Genomic DNA, 16,770 nt, shown 5'->3' on the forward strand with positions numbered 1-16,770 from the left:
CTTGGTTGTTCAGGCAGGCATTTGGGGTGGGTTAGGGTATTTTTAAACAATGTTTTAATGTGTAATTTTAATGTTTTAAATAGTACTGTTGTACATTGCCCAGAGTGGCTGGGTGACTGGCCAGATGGGCGATTAAGACATTTAAGAAATAAAATAAATTTCTTTTACACCCTGGTATATTCTGTAGCAAACACCAGTATTTGTGTATGCTATGTTGCAGGAACTTACATGATGAAAAGTTAGGCTGCAAGTGAGTCTAATCTGAGCACTCTTAGGAGCTTTCTAAAATAAAATGTCCCTGTCTCTTCTTAAAGTTTTGGATTTAGCTGATGTAATTATAGCATTAGGATACCCTCTATTCAAAAGAGAATCCTATAGTATTGCAGCCTCTTTATTAAAATCCCTTAAATTTGAGCAGTTACATTTAAGCCTTAAGAATTCCCCAAAAGGTAAATTGTATCTGGTGTGGTGTGGATGTGAGCTATCAAATCTTAGATAGGTATTCCTCTCTGTTGGTGTCCTGTATAAAGTAGTGATAAAGTTGTCTCCTTCCTTTATAACTAAAACATCCAAAAATTCATACTATTATAATCATGTTGCATCTCGAACTCAATTTTAATATCTTTTGAATTCACCCATTCAGAAAAATAATTAAGCACTCTTCCTGTCCCCACCATATAAGGAATACATCATCAGTATATCGCTATCACACTTGGAGTGATGGTGAGAATGGATTTTCTAAATCAAAAATGTATTTTTCTCAAATTCTTCCATGTAGAAGAGTGGTTACAGAATCTTCAGGGGTGGGGGTGGGAGTGGAATGCCCTGCCAGAGGGGAATGACTGGGTGGTTGAAACCCTGAAGAGAATAACTCCCGCTAGGAGGTGAGGATATACTGCAACATCTTGTTAGAAGTCCCACTAGTTTATTCATAATATAGAGGTGATCTGATCTTGGAAATATCAGTTAGGTTATATGGTGACTGACTAGATTCTGGCTGTCTTGGATGAGACTGATGTTCTGTTTCTATTCCATTTGGTATTCAGGCCTGGTTATGGCACTGGAACAGCCCTGGTTGCCCTGTGGGATTACCTCTATCAGGACAGAGACAGGGGGAGTGCAAACCTGTTGATTCTTCTTGATCTCTTGGCTTCTTTTGATACCACTGAGTATGGTATCCCTCTGGAGCAGCTGTCTGCATTGGGTGTGGGCAGAACTGCTTTGCAGAGGTTCTGCTGTACCCTGGAAAGACATTGTCAGAATGTAGTGTTGGCAGATTTCTGCTACACTCCATAGCATTGTCAATTCAGGGTCTTGCAAGGTTCTGTCTTAACTCCCATGCTGTTTAATATCTTCATGAAACCTCTGAGTGAGGCCATTGTGGGGGTTGGAATGTTTTGCCATCAGTATGCAGATAACTTGCATCTGTAGTTCTCTTCTTTGGACCCAAGTGAGTCTGTGGTGTTGCGGGACTGTGCCTGGCTACGGTAACAGAGTGCATGAGGGCTACCAATCTGAAGCACAATCCAGGCAAAGAGGAGGCACTGTTAGTTGGTTTCTCTTCAGATTGGATAAGGTGGATTCAACTTGTTCTGAACGGCTTGCCCTCCTCCTGGAAGGCCAGGTACAGGGCTTGGGGGTCTCTTGGATCCATCAGTATCATTAGAGGCTCATGTGGCCTCTGACACATAGCACCTTTTATCAGCTTTGGTTGGTATCCCAGCTACAACCCTCTCTGGAAGTGGAGAGGCTAGCTGCGTGATCCATGTCCTGGTAACCTCCCATTTGGCTCATAGTAATGTGTTGTATGTAGGACAGCCTTGAAGACTGTCCAAAAACTTCAGCTAGTGCAAAACTGGAACTAGGTATTACACTGGCCCTCTCTTGTCTGCACTGGCTTCCAGTTTGTTTCTGGGCTCAACTCAAAGTGCTGGTTTTGACCTATAAAGTTATACACGACTTGGGACCTTGTTACCTGATGGAGCATCTCCCATCTGTACCTACCCATGCCTTATGGAAGCCCTTCTTCAAGTTGCCCTGTCATTCTGAGGCTCAGGGTGGCGATGAGAGGGTTTTTCAATGACAAATGCCCTGGCTCTGGAATGTTCTCCCAAGGGAGGCTTGCCTGCCACCCACGCTACTCTTTTCAACACCAGGCTGTGTCTTTTCTGTTCTCCCAGGAGTTTAAGATATTTTACAATTGTTAGCGTTCCACTTTTTAGTCCTTGTGATGTAGTTTTTAACTTTTGTACCTAATGGTGGTTTTACTTTTTGCATCCATATTGTATTTCATGCTGTGCTGGTATGTCTGTTGGTTTCATATTTTGCTATTCCTTTGGTTATGACTTCATTGTATTTTATTATGTCATGTTTTATATTTTACTGTACAATGCCTAGATATATTTTATGAGGCGTTTAAAAATACATATAGCAGGTATAGGGAACCTCCTGGCAGTGGGGGTTCCCCAGTGGGGGTTCCCCATCTGGCCCATGAGCTTCTTCCCCAGGCCCTGCTCCTGGATTCTGAGTGATACAGTCTTACTTCTGAGTACAGATGCAGAGGTCTGGCCTGCTTGTTTCTGAGAAAGCTTAAAATGGGTAAGAATCTCATTTGGGCCATGCTCACTTCGACTTTGTCCCAGCCCACATTGGAATGTGGCCCCTGAGACATTTCCAAGATTGGAATTCAGCTCTTGTACTAAAAAAGGTTCCTCAGCTTGATACATAAGATGAACATGTACAGTTCAGGTCACTCTACAATTATAACATGTTTCACTGAAAACCAGAGTACTGTACATAATCTACTTTGCATACCATGTTCTTATATATATTTTTATTATGCAGATGATCTTCCTAGGGAGTCTGCCATTGCATTCTGAGGATTATGCAATATAAATTATCATGCGCATTTTGAGTCAGTTTCTTCCTGGGCACTGTTAACTGATCCCTCCATGTTATCATTTGATACAAGATGGAAGTACTTGTTGAATTCATTGGACTTTGCCCCTTAAATTTAAATCTTTTTTATCTCCACAGGCTTCTAAGGTAATAGATGAAACCTTTTTGATGGCAATTTTGTCTGGCTGTATAGAACATAAACCGTTATTAGATGTGGTGGTCAATGCATTTTATATCCGAGATGGAAAACATTGCCTGTTGTCTGAGCGTAATCTCTATGTCGGTAGGTGTTTAATTATATAATTAGACTATAGCGATATAGAAAAGTTGTCTATGGCATTTATTATTTTCTGAATATTACGAATAGACTTATTGCTGTACAGACAGAATTACAGAATGTTTAGCTAGTATAATAGAATCGAATAGCAGTGAAATGCATGCGAGGATAGTCCACCTCTTCCCAGCAGAATCAGGGCCCACCCCACCCCTTCTGCTAAAGAGGTATTTGGTGGAGGGGTGGGGGCTGAATCTGCTGGGAAACTGGCATGCAACTGAATCATTCTGTAGGACTCAAAAGTTGTTGTCTAACCACTGTATGTTACTCCCTTCAGTAGAACTCAGGGAGTCTTTCTGGCTCCTATCACAGCAGGCAGATGTTCACCTGACTAATCCCAAATATCTCATACAGAGATGGGACTACCAAATTTCCCAGTTGAATTTCTGCCTGTCTTTCCTGGAGGCAATTGAAGTGGTCTTCTCCCCCTTTTATCGCTCCTCAGAACTCAAGGCTTTAATTGTTGCCCCAACCACTGTACCTTCCTCACTTTAGTAGAACTCAAGGGGTCCTCCCAGCTCCTATGAAGTTCCTTGTGATGGGCCCATGGAGGTGAATCTTTTGGGAAGCCGGTGCATGAGGAGAGTCCTCCTCATGTGCTGGTTTCCCAAGAGAATTGCAGGAGCGGGGGCTCCCCAGCAGCCTGTCTTTCCCAGCAGATTCACCCAGCTCCAGCCCACCAGTGTTACCTTCTCTTTCTCCTTCTCAGCCACTAATAATATGTGGTATATGACAGTTCCTACCCCCATCCCAAAATTTCAGCTGTCATGGGGGAAGAAAATTGAAAGAGATTCCATTGATTATCAGTACATGTAAAAAAGAAGAAGTTTATTTTAAAAACTAAATGAAATGGAACTTGGGAGGAAAATGGCTTTCCACTGACAATACAAGAATAGAAAGTCACAATGTTTTAGGTGAGAACCGTTTAGTCTTTTCAGAAATCATGACTAAAAAAGATTGCCAGTACATTTGTGGAAGTCACTTTTGAGAGATGGAGGGTGTTTTTTTTTACTTTTTTGTCTTTAAACTGCCCGCCCTCCCTCAGTTTCACCAATCTTTCTGAAATGTTCAGGGTATGTAAAATGAACAGTTCTTTCTGGCACCTGGACATTTCAGAAAGATTGATCAAACCTTTTAAATTTCATAAAGTTTAGAATGATCCCCCCGCCCCAGTTTACTCCTTAACATGGTGAAATGTTGAATTTACAGATGGGCCTTAACATTTGTGCCTAGATATGTAAAGTTTCTGGAAGTTTTGAAGCCATGGAAAAAAGCAGTTTTTTTCAGGGGGGGGGGGGGATGGAAATTTTGGGAAAATGGAAAAATAAGGAATACTTATTTTTTTTAGCGCTCTTTATAGATCTAAAGTCACTTTGTTGCCTTAGGACAGCCATCCCCAACCTGATACTCTCCAGATATTTTTGGCCTATTCGCCTCAGGAAGCATTGCCAATGATCAAGAATGCTGAGCATTGTAGTCAAAACATCTGGAGGGCACTGCTTTAGGAACATAAAGCAGCCTTTATGTTCCTGAAGTTAGATTATATATAACTTGGTTTGCTCATAAAATTATTCTTATATTTTAAAACTTTTAAAGCAAATTCAGTAAATTTGTAATTACGGTCTGAATAAACTATACTTTAAAATTTAATATACCAAATTATAATTTTATGAGCAGACCAAGTTATACATAACGTATTTTATGTTCCTGTTTTATGTCTGACCAAAGAGAACTGCAGCAAGTAGTCCCTGAAACATCTGAATCATCCTAGAAGCCAGAAGAAGCAGGAAGAACTGGAAGCAGAGGAAGGCTGGTGTACAGCACCCGTTCCTGTTTGTAAGGAAGCGTAGGGAAGTTCCTAAACCTGTTCCTGTTTGTTGGGTGGAGCTTAGGGAAATCTGAGCTGAAGGAAAAGCTATTGAGATTTTATTTAGCTGGGAAGTCTGAGTTTAGGAATGGTAAGCAACCATATTTAAGAACCTTTAAGTAATCACAACCTATTATTTGAATAGTGACATTTATTAAGTTTTGTAAATAATTTCCGTTAATGAACATCTTATTTTTTTGTTCATTTTGAAAGGTTATCTCCAGTGGTGGTTTCAGCCCCATGCCTATGCCATAGGAACCAGGCTACTGAGTTTCTTTAAAGTAAAGAGGGTTTATTCTAGTGGCAGCAGTTAAAAGGTTTTATAGCTGAGGCAGCATTCCCTAGTGGTGAGGTCTAATTGAGAACTGTATTAAAAACTGTGGCAGTGAGTTCTGTAGACCCAAACCTCAAAGTTAATTTAAAAAAAGAAAGAAATACAGGTGGGATAATAACCCACATGCTGTTCCATTGCATCTGGTGACAGTGGAGGGTAACTTACAGTGTTTTTTTCACATGTGAGTTTTAGATTAGACCTACATCAATGACTGCTAAAGCATCTAACCAGAACAAGCTCAGAAACACTGGACTCTGTAGAAATAAATTCAAACTGTCAGGAATGCACATTTTCTTACATATTATGATGTGGTGACTCTACTCCCTAAATGTCTATCCGTACATTATACTGATATTATATACATTAGATCAATAATTTTAATAAAGAACTGAAGAAATAACTATGCTGGGAATCTTACAGAGAGGATTAAGAAAACATTTTCTGCCATGGCTTCATTGTTCCCAGGTATTTTACATCTGTATTCTTTCTATAAAAATCTTCTTTATTACATTGTTTTTAGAAATCATTTTGGGGGAATAAAGACTGGGCAACAATATATAAACAACTTCTCTTAAATTCTAAAAGAGAATATTTCATAATCCAAAGCTGTTCAATTTTTTTCAATTTGTCAGGAAAAAACAAAAATGGTCCTTTGAAAAAAAGGGAAAACAAAGTTTTTTCCCTGACTTCCAGTTTTTTTTCCCCAGGCCTTCAAATATCTATATGTGCCACATTGTTAATCCAATAAAGTATGTCAGTTTTGCATCCGTGGATCTTACTGTTAGCAAAGCTTTCAAATGCCTGTTGCTGGTATATTTCAGATAACTGGAGTTTGTATTTTTCTATCTTTGATTCTCAGCTAGTGGAAATCTTGATGTTTAGAAAGCCTTATAGTAAAGTGAAGGTAATGGTGTGACTATAGTTATTAATATAGATACTTATTTTATCTAATTGGATTTATTACATAAATACGTAATAAATATCAATTATAGGGTGACGTTTTTCTAAAGTTTAGAATAGAAACACAAAATGTAATTGATAATTCACTCAAATCACTGTGGCTTGTATAATAATATATTTATCTTCCGATAGTTGTTTGTTATTTGGCCACTTTTCAACTGGAAGAACTTGGACTTCAGCAGTTCAGCAGAATAGTCAAGTCAATGGATGTTGCTAAGATATGTAAGGTAATTAAAACAATAGTGATTCTGCAAAATTAAAAGCAAATTAACAATGTTGTAATCTAATATGTGTATTAGAGGATATCTTAAATTGTGTATGACTGTTAAAAACGATGCTATTCAACATTTATCAAGTGTTAGCAGCGGACTAGACACTGAGCCATCTAAAAAAGTGACATGGTTAGAAGAAGAAATATGTGTACAACACTGTTGTAACCAGGGGAACACAACTTATGTATAAATGTTAGCATTTATGTGCTACAAAACCTTTTCCAGGTAGTAGCTGTGTAAGTCTATTGCAGAAAAAACAACAAAATGCAGGTTATACATTTAACTACATTTATGGAACTGTTTCTGGGAAACATGGAAACTTGTTATGGGGAATGATGGTGAAATGGCAAAAAAAGAGAGGATTACTTAGGGCACAGTCCTATGGCTTGCGCTCTTGCTGCTTGGAAGCTGCTCAGGTTGCCCCATGTCATCTATGCAAATAGGTTTTCTGCGGAATTCCAATCCTCTTCTGAAGAGGTCTCTCCTGGGCTGGGGGCCACTCAATCACCACCTCCAAATACTGGTTCAAGACAAAGTCTGCCTCTTCTTGAAGCTTTGTTACAGAATATATAGAGATGATAAAGCAGCATATGGATGACAATTTACAAGCCATGAATGATATCTTCTGATAGCTTAATATGGATGTTTAATAATGACATAGAAAAGATCCTGTAGAAACCCATATGACAACCACCTAAGGAGTTAGACAATAAACAGGCATCTCCTAAGACCTATTTGCTGGGTTTGTTCTGATAGAAAAGAATAAAACTATTTCCCTCATATCATCTGATTGTGTCAGATAGAATTATAATTATTTTGGGAAATATTTTCGTTAGTTGTACAGGTTTTATGTTTTGGACATAGCCATAGTTTCTTGGAGAATCAGAAAAGCAATTTTATAAATTCTAAAAAGGAACAAAATTCTGATGTCAGTGTCTTCAAATATTATGGCCCACAGACTGAAAAAATACACTGACGCATCCGGAAGCATCAGTAACAAAAATATTCCATTGTCAGTCCCCAGACATCAATATCATCATCATCATCCACCACTGGATTAATGCCACACTACATTTTGGGTTGGATCCAGAGTTGCCCTTCTTTAAACAGAAAGGCTGTTTCTGTGAAAGGAAAGAGCTGATATCCAGTGGAGGCTCTTGGTGGAAGGAGGAGGATGAGAGGCAATTCCCATCAATTTCTTCCTGCAGCGTCCGACACCACAACTCACTCTCTTAAACAGGATCCCCAAGCCTCTGGAGCAGATTTTCAGGAGGCTGCAGTGGGAAGGAAGAGTCAGAAAAATTACCTCCCCTCCACTACCTCTGGAGGGAGTGTCCTGTAAGTGTAGAGTCTGTGAGTGGAGTTTCAACTCTGGATCCAACCATATATGCAAGTTCTTCTTTGTGGTCTCCGTGCATGACACATGTGGGCTCTGCACCTGTGCGGAGCCTCGTTTAGGAACATTCTATAGCTAAGAAAAACATTTTTGGTGGGAATCCTGCCCCGCCATCCACTGCACATGTCCCAGCAGGTTCCCCGCCTGTTCCCTCAGTTCTGTTTCGACCACCTTGTTGAAAGGATGCCTTGTTAAGACTTCTCGCTCTTTTAGATTTTAGGCTGAGGTAGTTAAGGAGTTTCTTCCCTTTTTTGTCTTTCTTTCTTTCTTCCTTCCTTCCTTCCTTCCTTCCTTTCTTTCCTTTTTTTTTTAAATTAGTTTGTCTGTATTTTTGCGATCTTTGATTGCCAGGAGATGACATAAGGCCGTTAAGGCCCCTTTTTGTAAATGCATTCAGTGCAGCAGCAAGTTATCCCCCACTTGATGGACATTCACTTTGTTTTGCTTGGGGGAATCACATGTTGTGAAGACCTGCTACCACTGTATGAATTTCACAAAACAGACAAAGCGCCATTGATCAGACCATTAAAAGTGGTATTGTGGAAAAAGGCTTTAGAAGCTGTGGATTCCACTCATTCAAAGGCTTCTGCCTCACAGCCTGAAGCGATGGTGGAAAAAGTGCAGTCCCCTTCTCCCCAATGTACTAAGTCTCTGGCCCTAACCATAGACCAACCTGATCCGCCCACTCCGGGCAGATTCCTGACTGTTTCTACAGCTAAGAAGCACTCCAAAAACACAAAAGCTCCTAGGACTCCAAAGTCTTCAACTGAAGTCCCTAAGAAAAAGAGGAAGAAGGATAAGGAAAAGAGTGGACACTGAGCCCATAGAATCCCAGAGTAGTTCTGATTCTGAGGAAGAGAAGTCGCTTCTGGAAGAGGAGCACGCTCATCTTTCTCAGGGCCAACAGCTGACAGAGATTCCTCCCACCAGCATTCCTAGCTTAGATAGCAGTCCTGGGAGTGACAGAGCGCAGGAAGCAGACTTGCTGGACGCGCGACGCCGACGCAGAGCGGCGCCAAATGGAGGGCGCGGAAAGGAGGTGTAGTGCCCAGTTGGCGCGCAAACAACATTTGCGCCCAGAGGATCCAAGGGAAAAGGGGAGGGACTCTCCCTAGCCCTTAAGTTCAGGGTCTGCCAGTGATTCCCTTTCAACAGGGACCAACTGTTCCAACTTAGGGCATAGGTACTCTGCTGCTCATATCTAGTTGCTAACAGTAGAGTTGTTAAGTTGTAGAAGAGGAATAAATCTTTGAAAAGAATCCCTTTGTCTGTGTCTGGACTTGGCTACTGGATTAGACTGAGAGAGCCCTCCAAGGAGCCCTTAACAGCTTGGTCCCCGTTCCTCTTCCCCCCCCCCCTCTTCTCCTATTGCCTTATGGAGGGTGCTGGGGACCCGGCGGCGCAAGCTCTAGTGCAAGAGAACCAGATGCTCCGTGATCAGATGGCTCAACTGACGGCTGCCATGCAGAATCTACAGGCTGCGGTTCAACCCCCTCCACCCCCGATTCCCCCCCGCCGCAAGTGCCCGGTGGCTTTGCCAGATAAGTTTTCTGGTGAGAAAGGACTTTTTCAGATTTTCAGGGCCCAGTTGGAGCAGTACATGTGTCTTAGGCCTGAGGATTTCCAGACAGAACAGGTTCGTGTGGGTTTCATCATTAACCTACTGTCAGGCATGGCAGCTAGATGGGCTTCGCGGCTTCTGCTCGCTAATGACCCCCTGCTCGGGGACTATCAAGGTTTCATGACAGCGATGGCCCATTTTTTCAGTCACCCCTTGCACACGCAGATGGCTTCTCGGGAGATTTGCCGCCTCCGGCAGGGCAAATACTCAGTTTCAAGCTACGCTACAACCTTTCGCTTGCTAATGCAGGATTTACAGTGGAATGATGCCGCGCTAGTGGCTCAGTTTTTGGATGGTTTCAACGATGAGATCTTAGATGAGTTGGCGCGCACGCCCAGCCCACCCACTTTGGAGGGCCTCATCCAGACCTGCCTTCAGATAGATAGTCGGCTGGAGGGGCGCCGGCAGACCCGGCGGGGCGCCAGGAGCCGGGATTTCCCTCCTCCCATTCCCCCACGTTTCCTGCCCCCTCCCCCAGCCCCCACTCCAGTGCTGGGGGTGGAGGAGACCCCGATGCAGCTGGGAGCTACCCGAGCCTCACTGCCGCCAGAGGAACTTGAGTGCAGGTGAGCTGAGCGCCGATGTTTTCAATGTGGAAAGCTGGGGCATTTCGCCAAGATCTGCCGAGTTAAATTCACAGCTCCGCTGCCTCCTCCTGCTCTCCTTCCCCCTCCTCCTCCTCCTCATCCCCAGGCCTGACTAGACTGCCCCCCAAGCTTGTTGGGGGCCTCCAGTGTGGGGGTCAGTTCCCCACCAGGTGGGTGCCTTCCCCAACCCCACGCTCCCATCTGCTGTTGCATGTTCACCTCCGCTCCTCCCAGTGGGGTGGGGTGGAGGCCCTAGCTTTAGTGGACTCGGGGGCTACGACGAGTTTCATGCATGAGACCTTCGCCCTCTTCCACAAGATTCCTACCCTGCCCCTTCCTGCCCCCTTGGCAGTGGAGACCATTGATGGGCGTCCTCTCTCTTTGGGCGCGGTGACCCGTATTACAGTTCCACTCACTCTGCGCGCCCAGTCCCATGTTGAGCAGATTCAGTTTCACTTAGCCAAGGTTCCCTTATACCCAATCGTGCTGGGTGCTTCCTGGCTCTCTAAGCACAACCCTCAGATTTCTTGGGGGCTTCAGCAAGTTTGCGTCTCCCTACTGCCGGGAACATTGCCTCCCGGAGGAGGCGCCAGTCCCAGCCCAGGCCTTAACCCTTTCCTCCCCCTCCTTGTCTGCTTCTGGCAGTCCTTCAGCTACCGTGATCCTCCCAGAGAAGTATGCAGCTTTTCGGGATGAGTTTGACAAGAAGGAGGCTGACCGGTTTCCCCCCCACCGCCCTTTTGACTGTGCCATTAACCTCATTCCGGGGATGACCATCCCCGCTGGCCGGCTGTATTCGATGTCGGAGCCGGAACTTAGAGCTCTGTGGGAGTTTTTGGACAAGAATCTCAAACGCAGCTTCATTCGCCCATCTTCCTCCCCCACCTACACTCCTACCTTCTTTGTGGCCAAGAGATCTGGAGAGCTCTGCCCGGTGCATGATTTCAGAAATCTAAATTCTGTCTCCATCCCTGACAAGTACCCCCTCCCCCTCATACCTGAGATGCTGGAGCGCCTGGGGCGAGCCAAGATTTTCACAAAGTTGGATCTGCGTAGCGCATACAATCTCATTCGCATCCGGGAGGGGGATGAGCGGAAGACCTCTTTCGGGACCCGGTACGGAGCGTATGAATACCTAGTAATGCCTTTTGGGCTCACCTGCGCCCCCCCGCTTTTTCGCGTTTTATGAATGCCATCTTCCGGGACTATTTGGACACTTTCCTCATTGTATATCTCGATGATTTACTTATATTTTCTGAGGACCCCCATGCCCATCAGTGTCATGTCTCCGCCATCCTCCAGCGCCTCTGCGAGAACCATCTTTATGCCAAGCTGGAGAAATGTGCGTTTGACCTAACCTCTTTGGACTTCCTTGGCTACATTATTTCGCCTGACGGCTGGGTTTTGATAATTTTTACAGAAAGTTCCTGCCCAGTTTTGCTCGGCTGACTTCTCCTCTCACGGACCTCCTTAAGGGCAAGAAATCTCCTTTTCATTTGACAGCATCTGCCCAACAGGCTTTCGAGGAACTTAAGAAGCTTTTCAGTTCTGAGCCGATCCTGTTACATCCCGACCTGAGGAAGTCTTTTGTAGTGCAGACTGATGCCTCTGACTTTGCGGTGGGGGCGGTGCTCTTTCAGCCAGATCGGGAGGACGGCAGGCTGTAACCCTGCGCCTACCACTCCAGGAAGCTGACCATGTCTGAGAGGAATTATACCATTTGGGAGAAGGAACTGTTGGCCATCAAGTCTGCTTTGGGACCTGGCATCATCTCCTGGAGGGGCGCAGCATCCAGTCGAAGTTAGAACCGACCATCGCAACCTTGAACATCTTCAGACAGCCCATGCCTTAAACCAGTGGCAGATTAGGTGGTCGCTTTTTTTTTCTCGGTTCCACCTTAAGATTTGCCATGTGAAAGCCTCCGACAACCTACAAGCGGATGCCCTTTCTCATAAGGCTGACCTCCAGCCAGGGAGTGAGGAAAATCCCCCCTCCTGATTCTTCCCCCCCAAGGCCTGGCGGCAGCTGCGGTGCCTCGTTCTTGATAGGAGCTCCTTCTCTCTGCACAGGCTCAGGATGCTTTTATTCACACAAAGGTGGAGGAATTGGGGCTAGCCTCTGCCCCCCCCACTCTACCCCCTTCTCTTTGCAAGGTGGCCTGCTTTACCATTCCGGCCGGGTCTATGTGCCTTCTAGACCCCTCCGCGAGAAGGTCCTCCGTCAGTGCCACGACTCCCCCATAGCTGGGCATTTTGGCGTCGCCAAGACCCTGCATGGAGTGACAAGGGATTTTTGGTGTCCGCGTGTGTGTCGGGACGTCAAGTCCTATGTTGCCTCCTGCCCAACCTGCCAGCGGGCAAAGGCCCCCTCAGGCAAGCCCACAGGCTTGCTTCACCCCCAGGACTTTGGAAACTGCTCTCCCTTGACTTCATCACTGACTTGCCTCACTCACACGGTAAGACCACCATTCTGGTGGTGGTGGATTTGTTTTCTAAGATGGCCCATTTCATCCCCTGCTCTGGGTTGCCCACAGCCAGGGAGACGGCAGAGCTGTTTTTGGCGCATGTTTTCTGCCTCCACGGATGGCCCGAGGGTCTCATTTCGGATGGGGGGCCCAATTCACTGCCCATTTCTGGAGGGGGCTACTTGCGTTGCTCCATGTGACGCTCCATCTTTCCTCCGCCCACCATCCACAGACGGACGGCCAGACCGAGCGCACCAGTGTGACTCTGGAGCAATATTTGCGCTGTTACGTCAATTACCAGCAGGATGACTGTTTTTCCTTGCTGCCTCTCGCAGAATTTGCTTATAACAATGCCTGCCATGCTTCCATCCGCCAAACTCCATTTTTTGCCAATTCTGGTTACCACCCAAGGCTTTCCCGTCCACCCTAGCTCCCTCTTCGGTACCAGCGGCCCATGACTTTTTAGAGGAATTGCGAGCAGTACACCTAGGGATGTATGAAAGTCACTTACCTGTTCGCGGATTATGCTGATGCTGGGGGGGAGGCGCTCCATCCCTTCCCCCGAAATTCTGGCCGGGGTGGGGAGGCGCTCCGTCCCTCCCCCCCCCCGGAATCTTGGCCGGCTGGCTCCGCTCCGCAGGGATTCTGCGGAGCCGCCAGCTGGCTCCGCCAGTGGCCGGACATCCGGCCGCTGGCTAGCAGGGACACAAATGGCGGCGGCCGTAGCCGCCGCCGTTTGTGTCCCTGCAGTCAGCTGTGATAGGCTACGTAAATGTTTACGTAGCCTATCACGGCTGATTAAAAAACAACAACAATGTGTGTACGCAAATGGCGGCGCCCATGGGCACCGCCATTTGTGTTCCTTATTTTGGCACGTCTTAGTCTATGTAAACATTTACGTAGACTACGGCGAAAATAAGGGGAACGCAAATAGCGTAGACCCTATGCTATTTGTGTTCCCCTTATTTTTGCCGTAGTCTATGTAAATGTTTACGTAGACTAAGACGTGCCAAAATAAGGAACGCAAATGTTTTTTTTTTTAATCAGCCATGATAGGCTACGTAAACATTTACGCAGCCTATCACGGTGTTTTTTAAAATTTAGCCGTGATAGGCTACGTAAATCTTTACGTAGCCTATCACGTTTTTTTGTTTTTTTTTTAAACTTGGAAATGGCGGTGGCTGCGGCCGGTCGGCAGACCAGCCGCCGCCGGAGCCGCCACCACCAGGAAGATCCGCCCCAGGTAAGTCCCGTCCCGGGGGGGTGCCTGTTCCGCCACCGATTTCAGGGGGCCGAATGCGCTGGCATTCGGCCTGCCCGAGATCCGTGGCGGAACGTTCGTACATCCCTAGGTACACCACCTCTTATGGGACTCCGTCGAGTAAGCCAAGGCAGCCTACAAGGCCTCTGCAGACCGGCGGCGCCAGCCGGGTCTGTCTCTGCAACCGGGGGACTGGGTTTGGTTGTCCAGCCAATACCTCCCCTCTCACTCGCCCGCAAGGAAGCTCGCGCTTCGCCGCACGGGGCCTTTCCAGATTACGACCCAGATTAACCCTGTTGCTTTTCGCCTGGCTCTCCCCCCCTCCATGAAGATCCATCCTGTTTTTCATCGGTCCTTGCTGTCCCCCCTGGTTTCTGGTGACTCTCATCGCGCAGTCGGCTCCCCCCCGCCGCCAGTGCTGGTGGAGGGGGAGGAGGAGTTTGAGGCCGCGGAGATTCTGGACTCCCGCCTTTCTTGCGGCCGCTTGCAATATCTAGTGGACTGGAAGGGGTACAGGCCTGATGAGCGATCCTGGGAACCCGTGGAAAATGTGCATGCTCCGTTGCTGCTGAGGCGCTTCCACCAGCTGTACCCCCACAAACCCGGGGCCCCAGGGGAGGAGCATGAGGGGGGGCCTCATGGGAGCGAGGATGATGTCAGGGTGGACATTGAGCCCATAGAATCCCAGAGTAGTTCTGATTCTGAGGAAGGGGAGTCGCTCCTGGGAGAGGAGCGCGCTCATCTTTCCCAGGGCCAACAGCTGACAGAGATTCCTCCCACCGGCATTCCTAGCTTAGATAGCAGTCCTGGGAGTGACAGAGCATGGGAAGCAGACTTGCTGGACGCGCGACACCGACGCAGAGAGCGGCGCCAAATGAAGGGCGCAGAAAGGAGGCATAGTGCCCGGTTGGCACGCAAACAACGGTTGCGCACAGAGGATCCAAGGGAAAAGGGGAGGGACTCTCCCTAGCCCTTAAGTTCAGGGTCTGCCAGTGATTCCCTTTCAACAGGGGCCAACTGTTCCAACTTAGGGCATAGGTACTCTGCTGCTCATATCTAGTTGCTAACAGTAGAGTTGTTAAGTTGTAGAAGAGGAATAAATCTTTGAAAAGAATCCCTTTGTCTGTGTCTGGACTTGGCTACTGGATTAGACTAAGAGAGGCCTCCAAGGAGCCCTTGACAGTTTCTGCTCCTAAAACTGTGCGAGAAACGTGCCAAACTTCGATTCCAGCACTGACTCCATTGCTGGATTCTCCCATACCAAGTGCTCCATTGGTTTTGATGTTGGTACTGAGGGCCCCATTGTTGCCAGAGCCGTTGCAAGAAGGGTTTGCAAGTAGCATCTCAAAGGCTTGCGTCTTGGATTGTACATACTATAAAATTAGCTTATGAGCTTGCAGGACTGAAACTGGACAGCCCCATTAGGGATCATTCCACGAGAAGTGTATCCATCTCGACAACTTTTGGGAAGGGAGTTTCACTACCGGACTTACGTAGGGCTGCAATGTTGTCAAAGGCATCGACTTCCATCTCACATTATAAGCTGGATGTTCAGGTGAGAGAAGACTGTAGCTTTGGTTGTGCAGTCCTGTCATCGATCTTCTAATAGTGCTCCTACCCACCTCTGGTAAGTCAGCTTGTTAATCGCCCATATGTGTGATGCACAGAGACCATGAAGAAGAAATGCAGGTTGCTTCCCTGTAACTGTAGTTCCTCAAATTGTCATCTGTACATTCACACAACCCACCCACTGTCCCCACTTCGGTGTCAATGTCACTATTGTTGTTGATGCCGGGGTGAGATATTTCCCTCAGTAACCAAAGCTACAATCCTCTTTCGTCTGAGCATCCAGCTTATAACGTGAGATGAAAGTCGACGCCTTTGACCGCATCACAGCCTTATATAAGTCTGGTAGTGACACTCCCTTGCTGAAAGCAGTTGAGGTGGATACATTTCTGGTGTAGTCAGTCTCAAGGAACTCAGGGAATGGGCAGGAACCCACTGGGACATGCGCAGTGGACGGTGGCGGAGGGTTTCCACTAAAAATGTTTTCCTCAGCTATAGAATGTTCCCGAATGAGGCTCCACACAGGCCCCATATGTGTGAATGCACAGATGACCACTCGAAGAACTACAGTTACAGGTAAGCACCCTGCATATATCCAGTAATCTCAACAAAATTCAAATAGACATAGGAATGATTTTGAATTAAATTCAGTTATATATATACGAAATGTGATCTACTGTTTAAAGTAACTACTGAGTTTTCCCTGGGTTTAGTTCCTTCCATTAATGAGTACATTCTTTTTAGTTCCTTAGGTTCTTCTTTAATGTCATAAATTTACGCACTTGGATAAAAGATGAATGGAGCCAGATATATGATTCTGTTTATGTAAATGATAACTGGATTGAACCACTGCAAAGGTAAGTGATTGTCAGTACAATTCTATACAAGTTTACTCAGAAGTACGTCCTAGTGCATCCAGTTGGACTTACTCCCAGGAAAGCGTGCATAGGATTGCAGCTTATATCGATTTAATTAATGGCAGTAAAGTAATCTTTGCACCCAAAAATCTGTTAACCATTTTTAATTTTTTTTTTTTTGAGACTGGTAGTATGATCTCTGCCATGTGAATTCTACCATGTATGTACAGCAAAACCCAGGAAGGGAATAGATATATTAATATATTTGGGACTTGTTTTAATAGAATGTAAGTTTTCATATGTTAATGGTCAATTTCTGTGAGTGTGCTATTAAAATTCACCTTGGCTGTGCT

The 16,770-nt window shown here is 45.9% G+C and overlaps 1 protein-coding gene across 1 annotated transcript in view; it reads left to right on the plus strand.

Annotated features, from left to right (window-relative positions):
• The window catches only part of CFAP99 (cilia and flagella associated protein 99), a 123,823-nt gene that overhangs the window by 14,237 nt on the left and 92,816 nt on the right, over nucleotides 1-16,770 (plus strand). The window contains exons 3-5 of the mRNA XM_084845050.1: nucleotides 3,037-3,181; nucleotides 6,526-6,620; nucleotides 16,305-16,417. Of these exons, the coding sequence (XP_084701176.1) occupies nucleotides 3,037-3,181; nucleotides 6,526-6,620; nucleotides 16,305-16,417 (353 nt within the window). The remainder of the gene's footprint in view (nucleotides 1-3,036; nucleotides 3,182-6,525; nucleotides 6,621-16,304; nucleotides 16,418-16,770) is intronic.

The sequence above is a fragment of the Heloderma suspectum genome, chromosome 3, assembly GCF_057233095.1.
Source record: "Heloderma suspectum isolate Gila_16-S chromosome 3, 16-S_ref, whole genome shotgun sequence".
In the NCBI taxonomy this organism is placed as follows: domain Eukaryota; kingdom Metazoa; phylum Chordata; class Lepidosauria; order Squamata; family Helodermatidae; genus Heloderma; species Heloderma suspectum.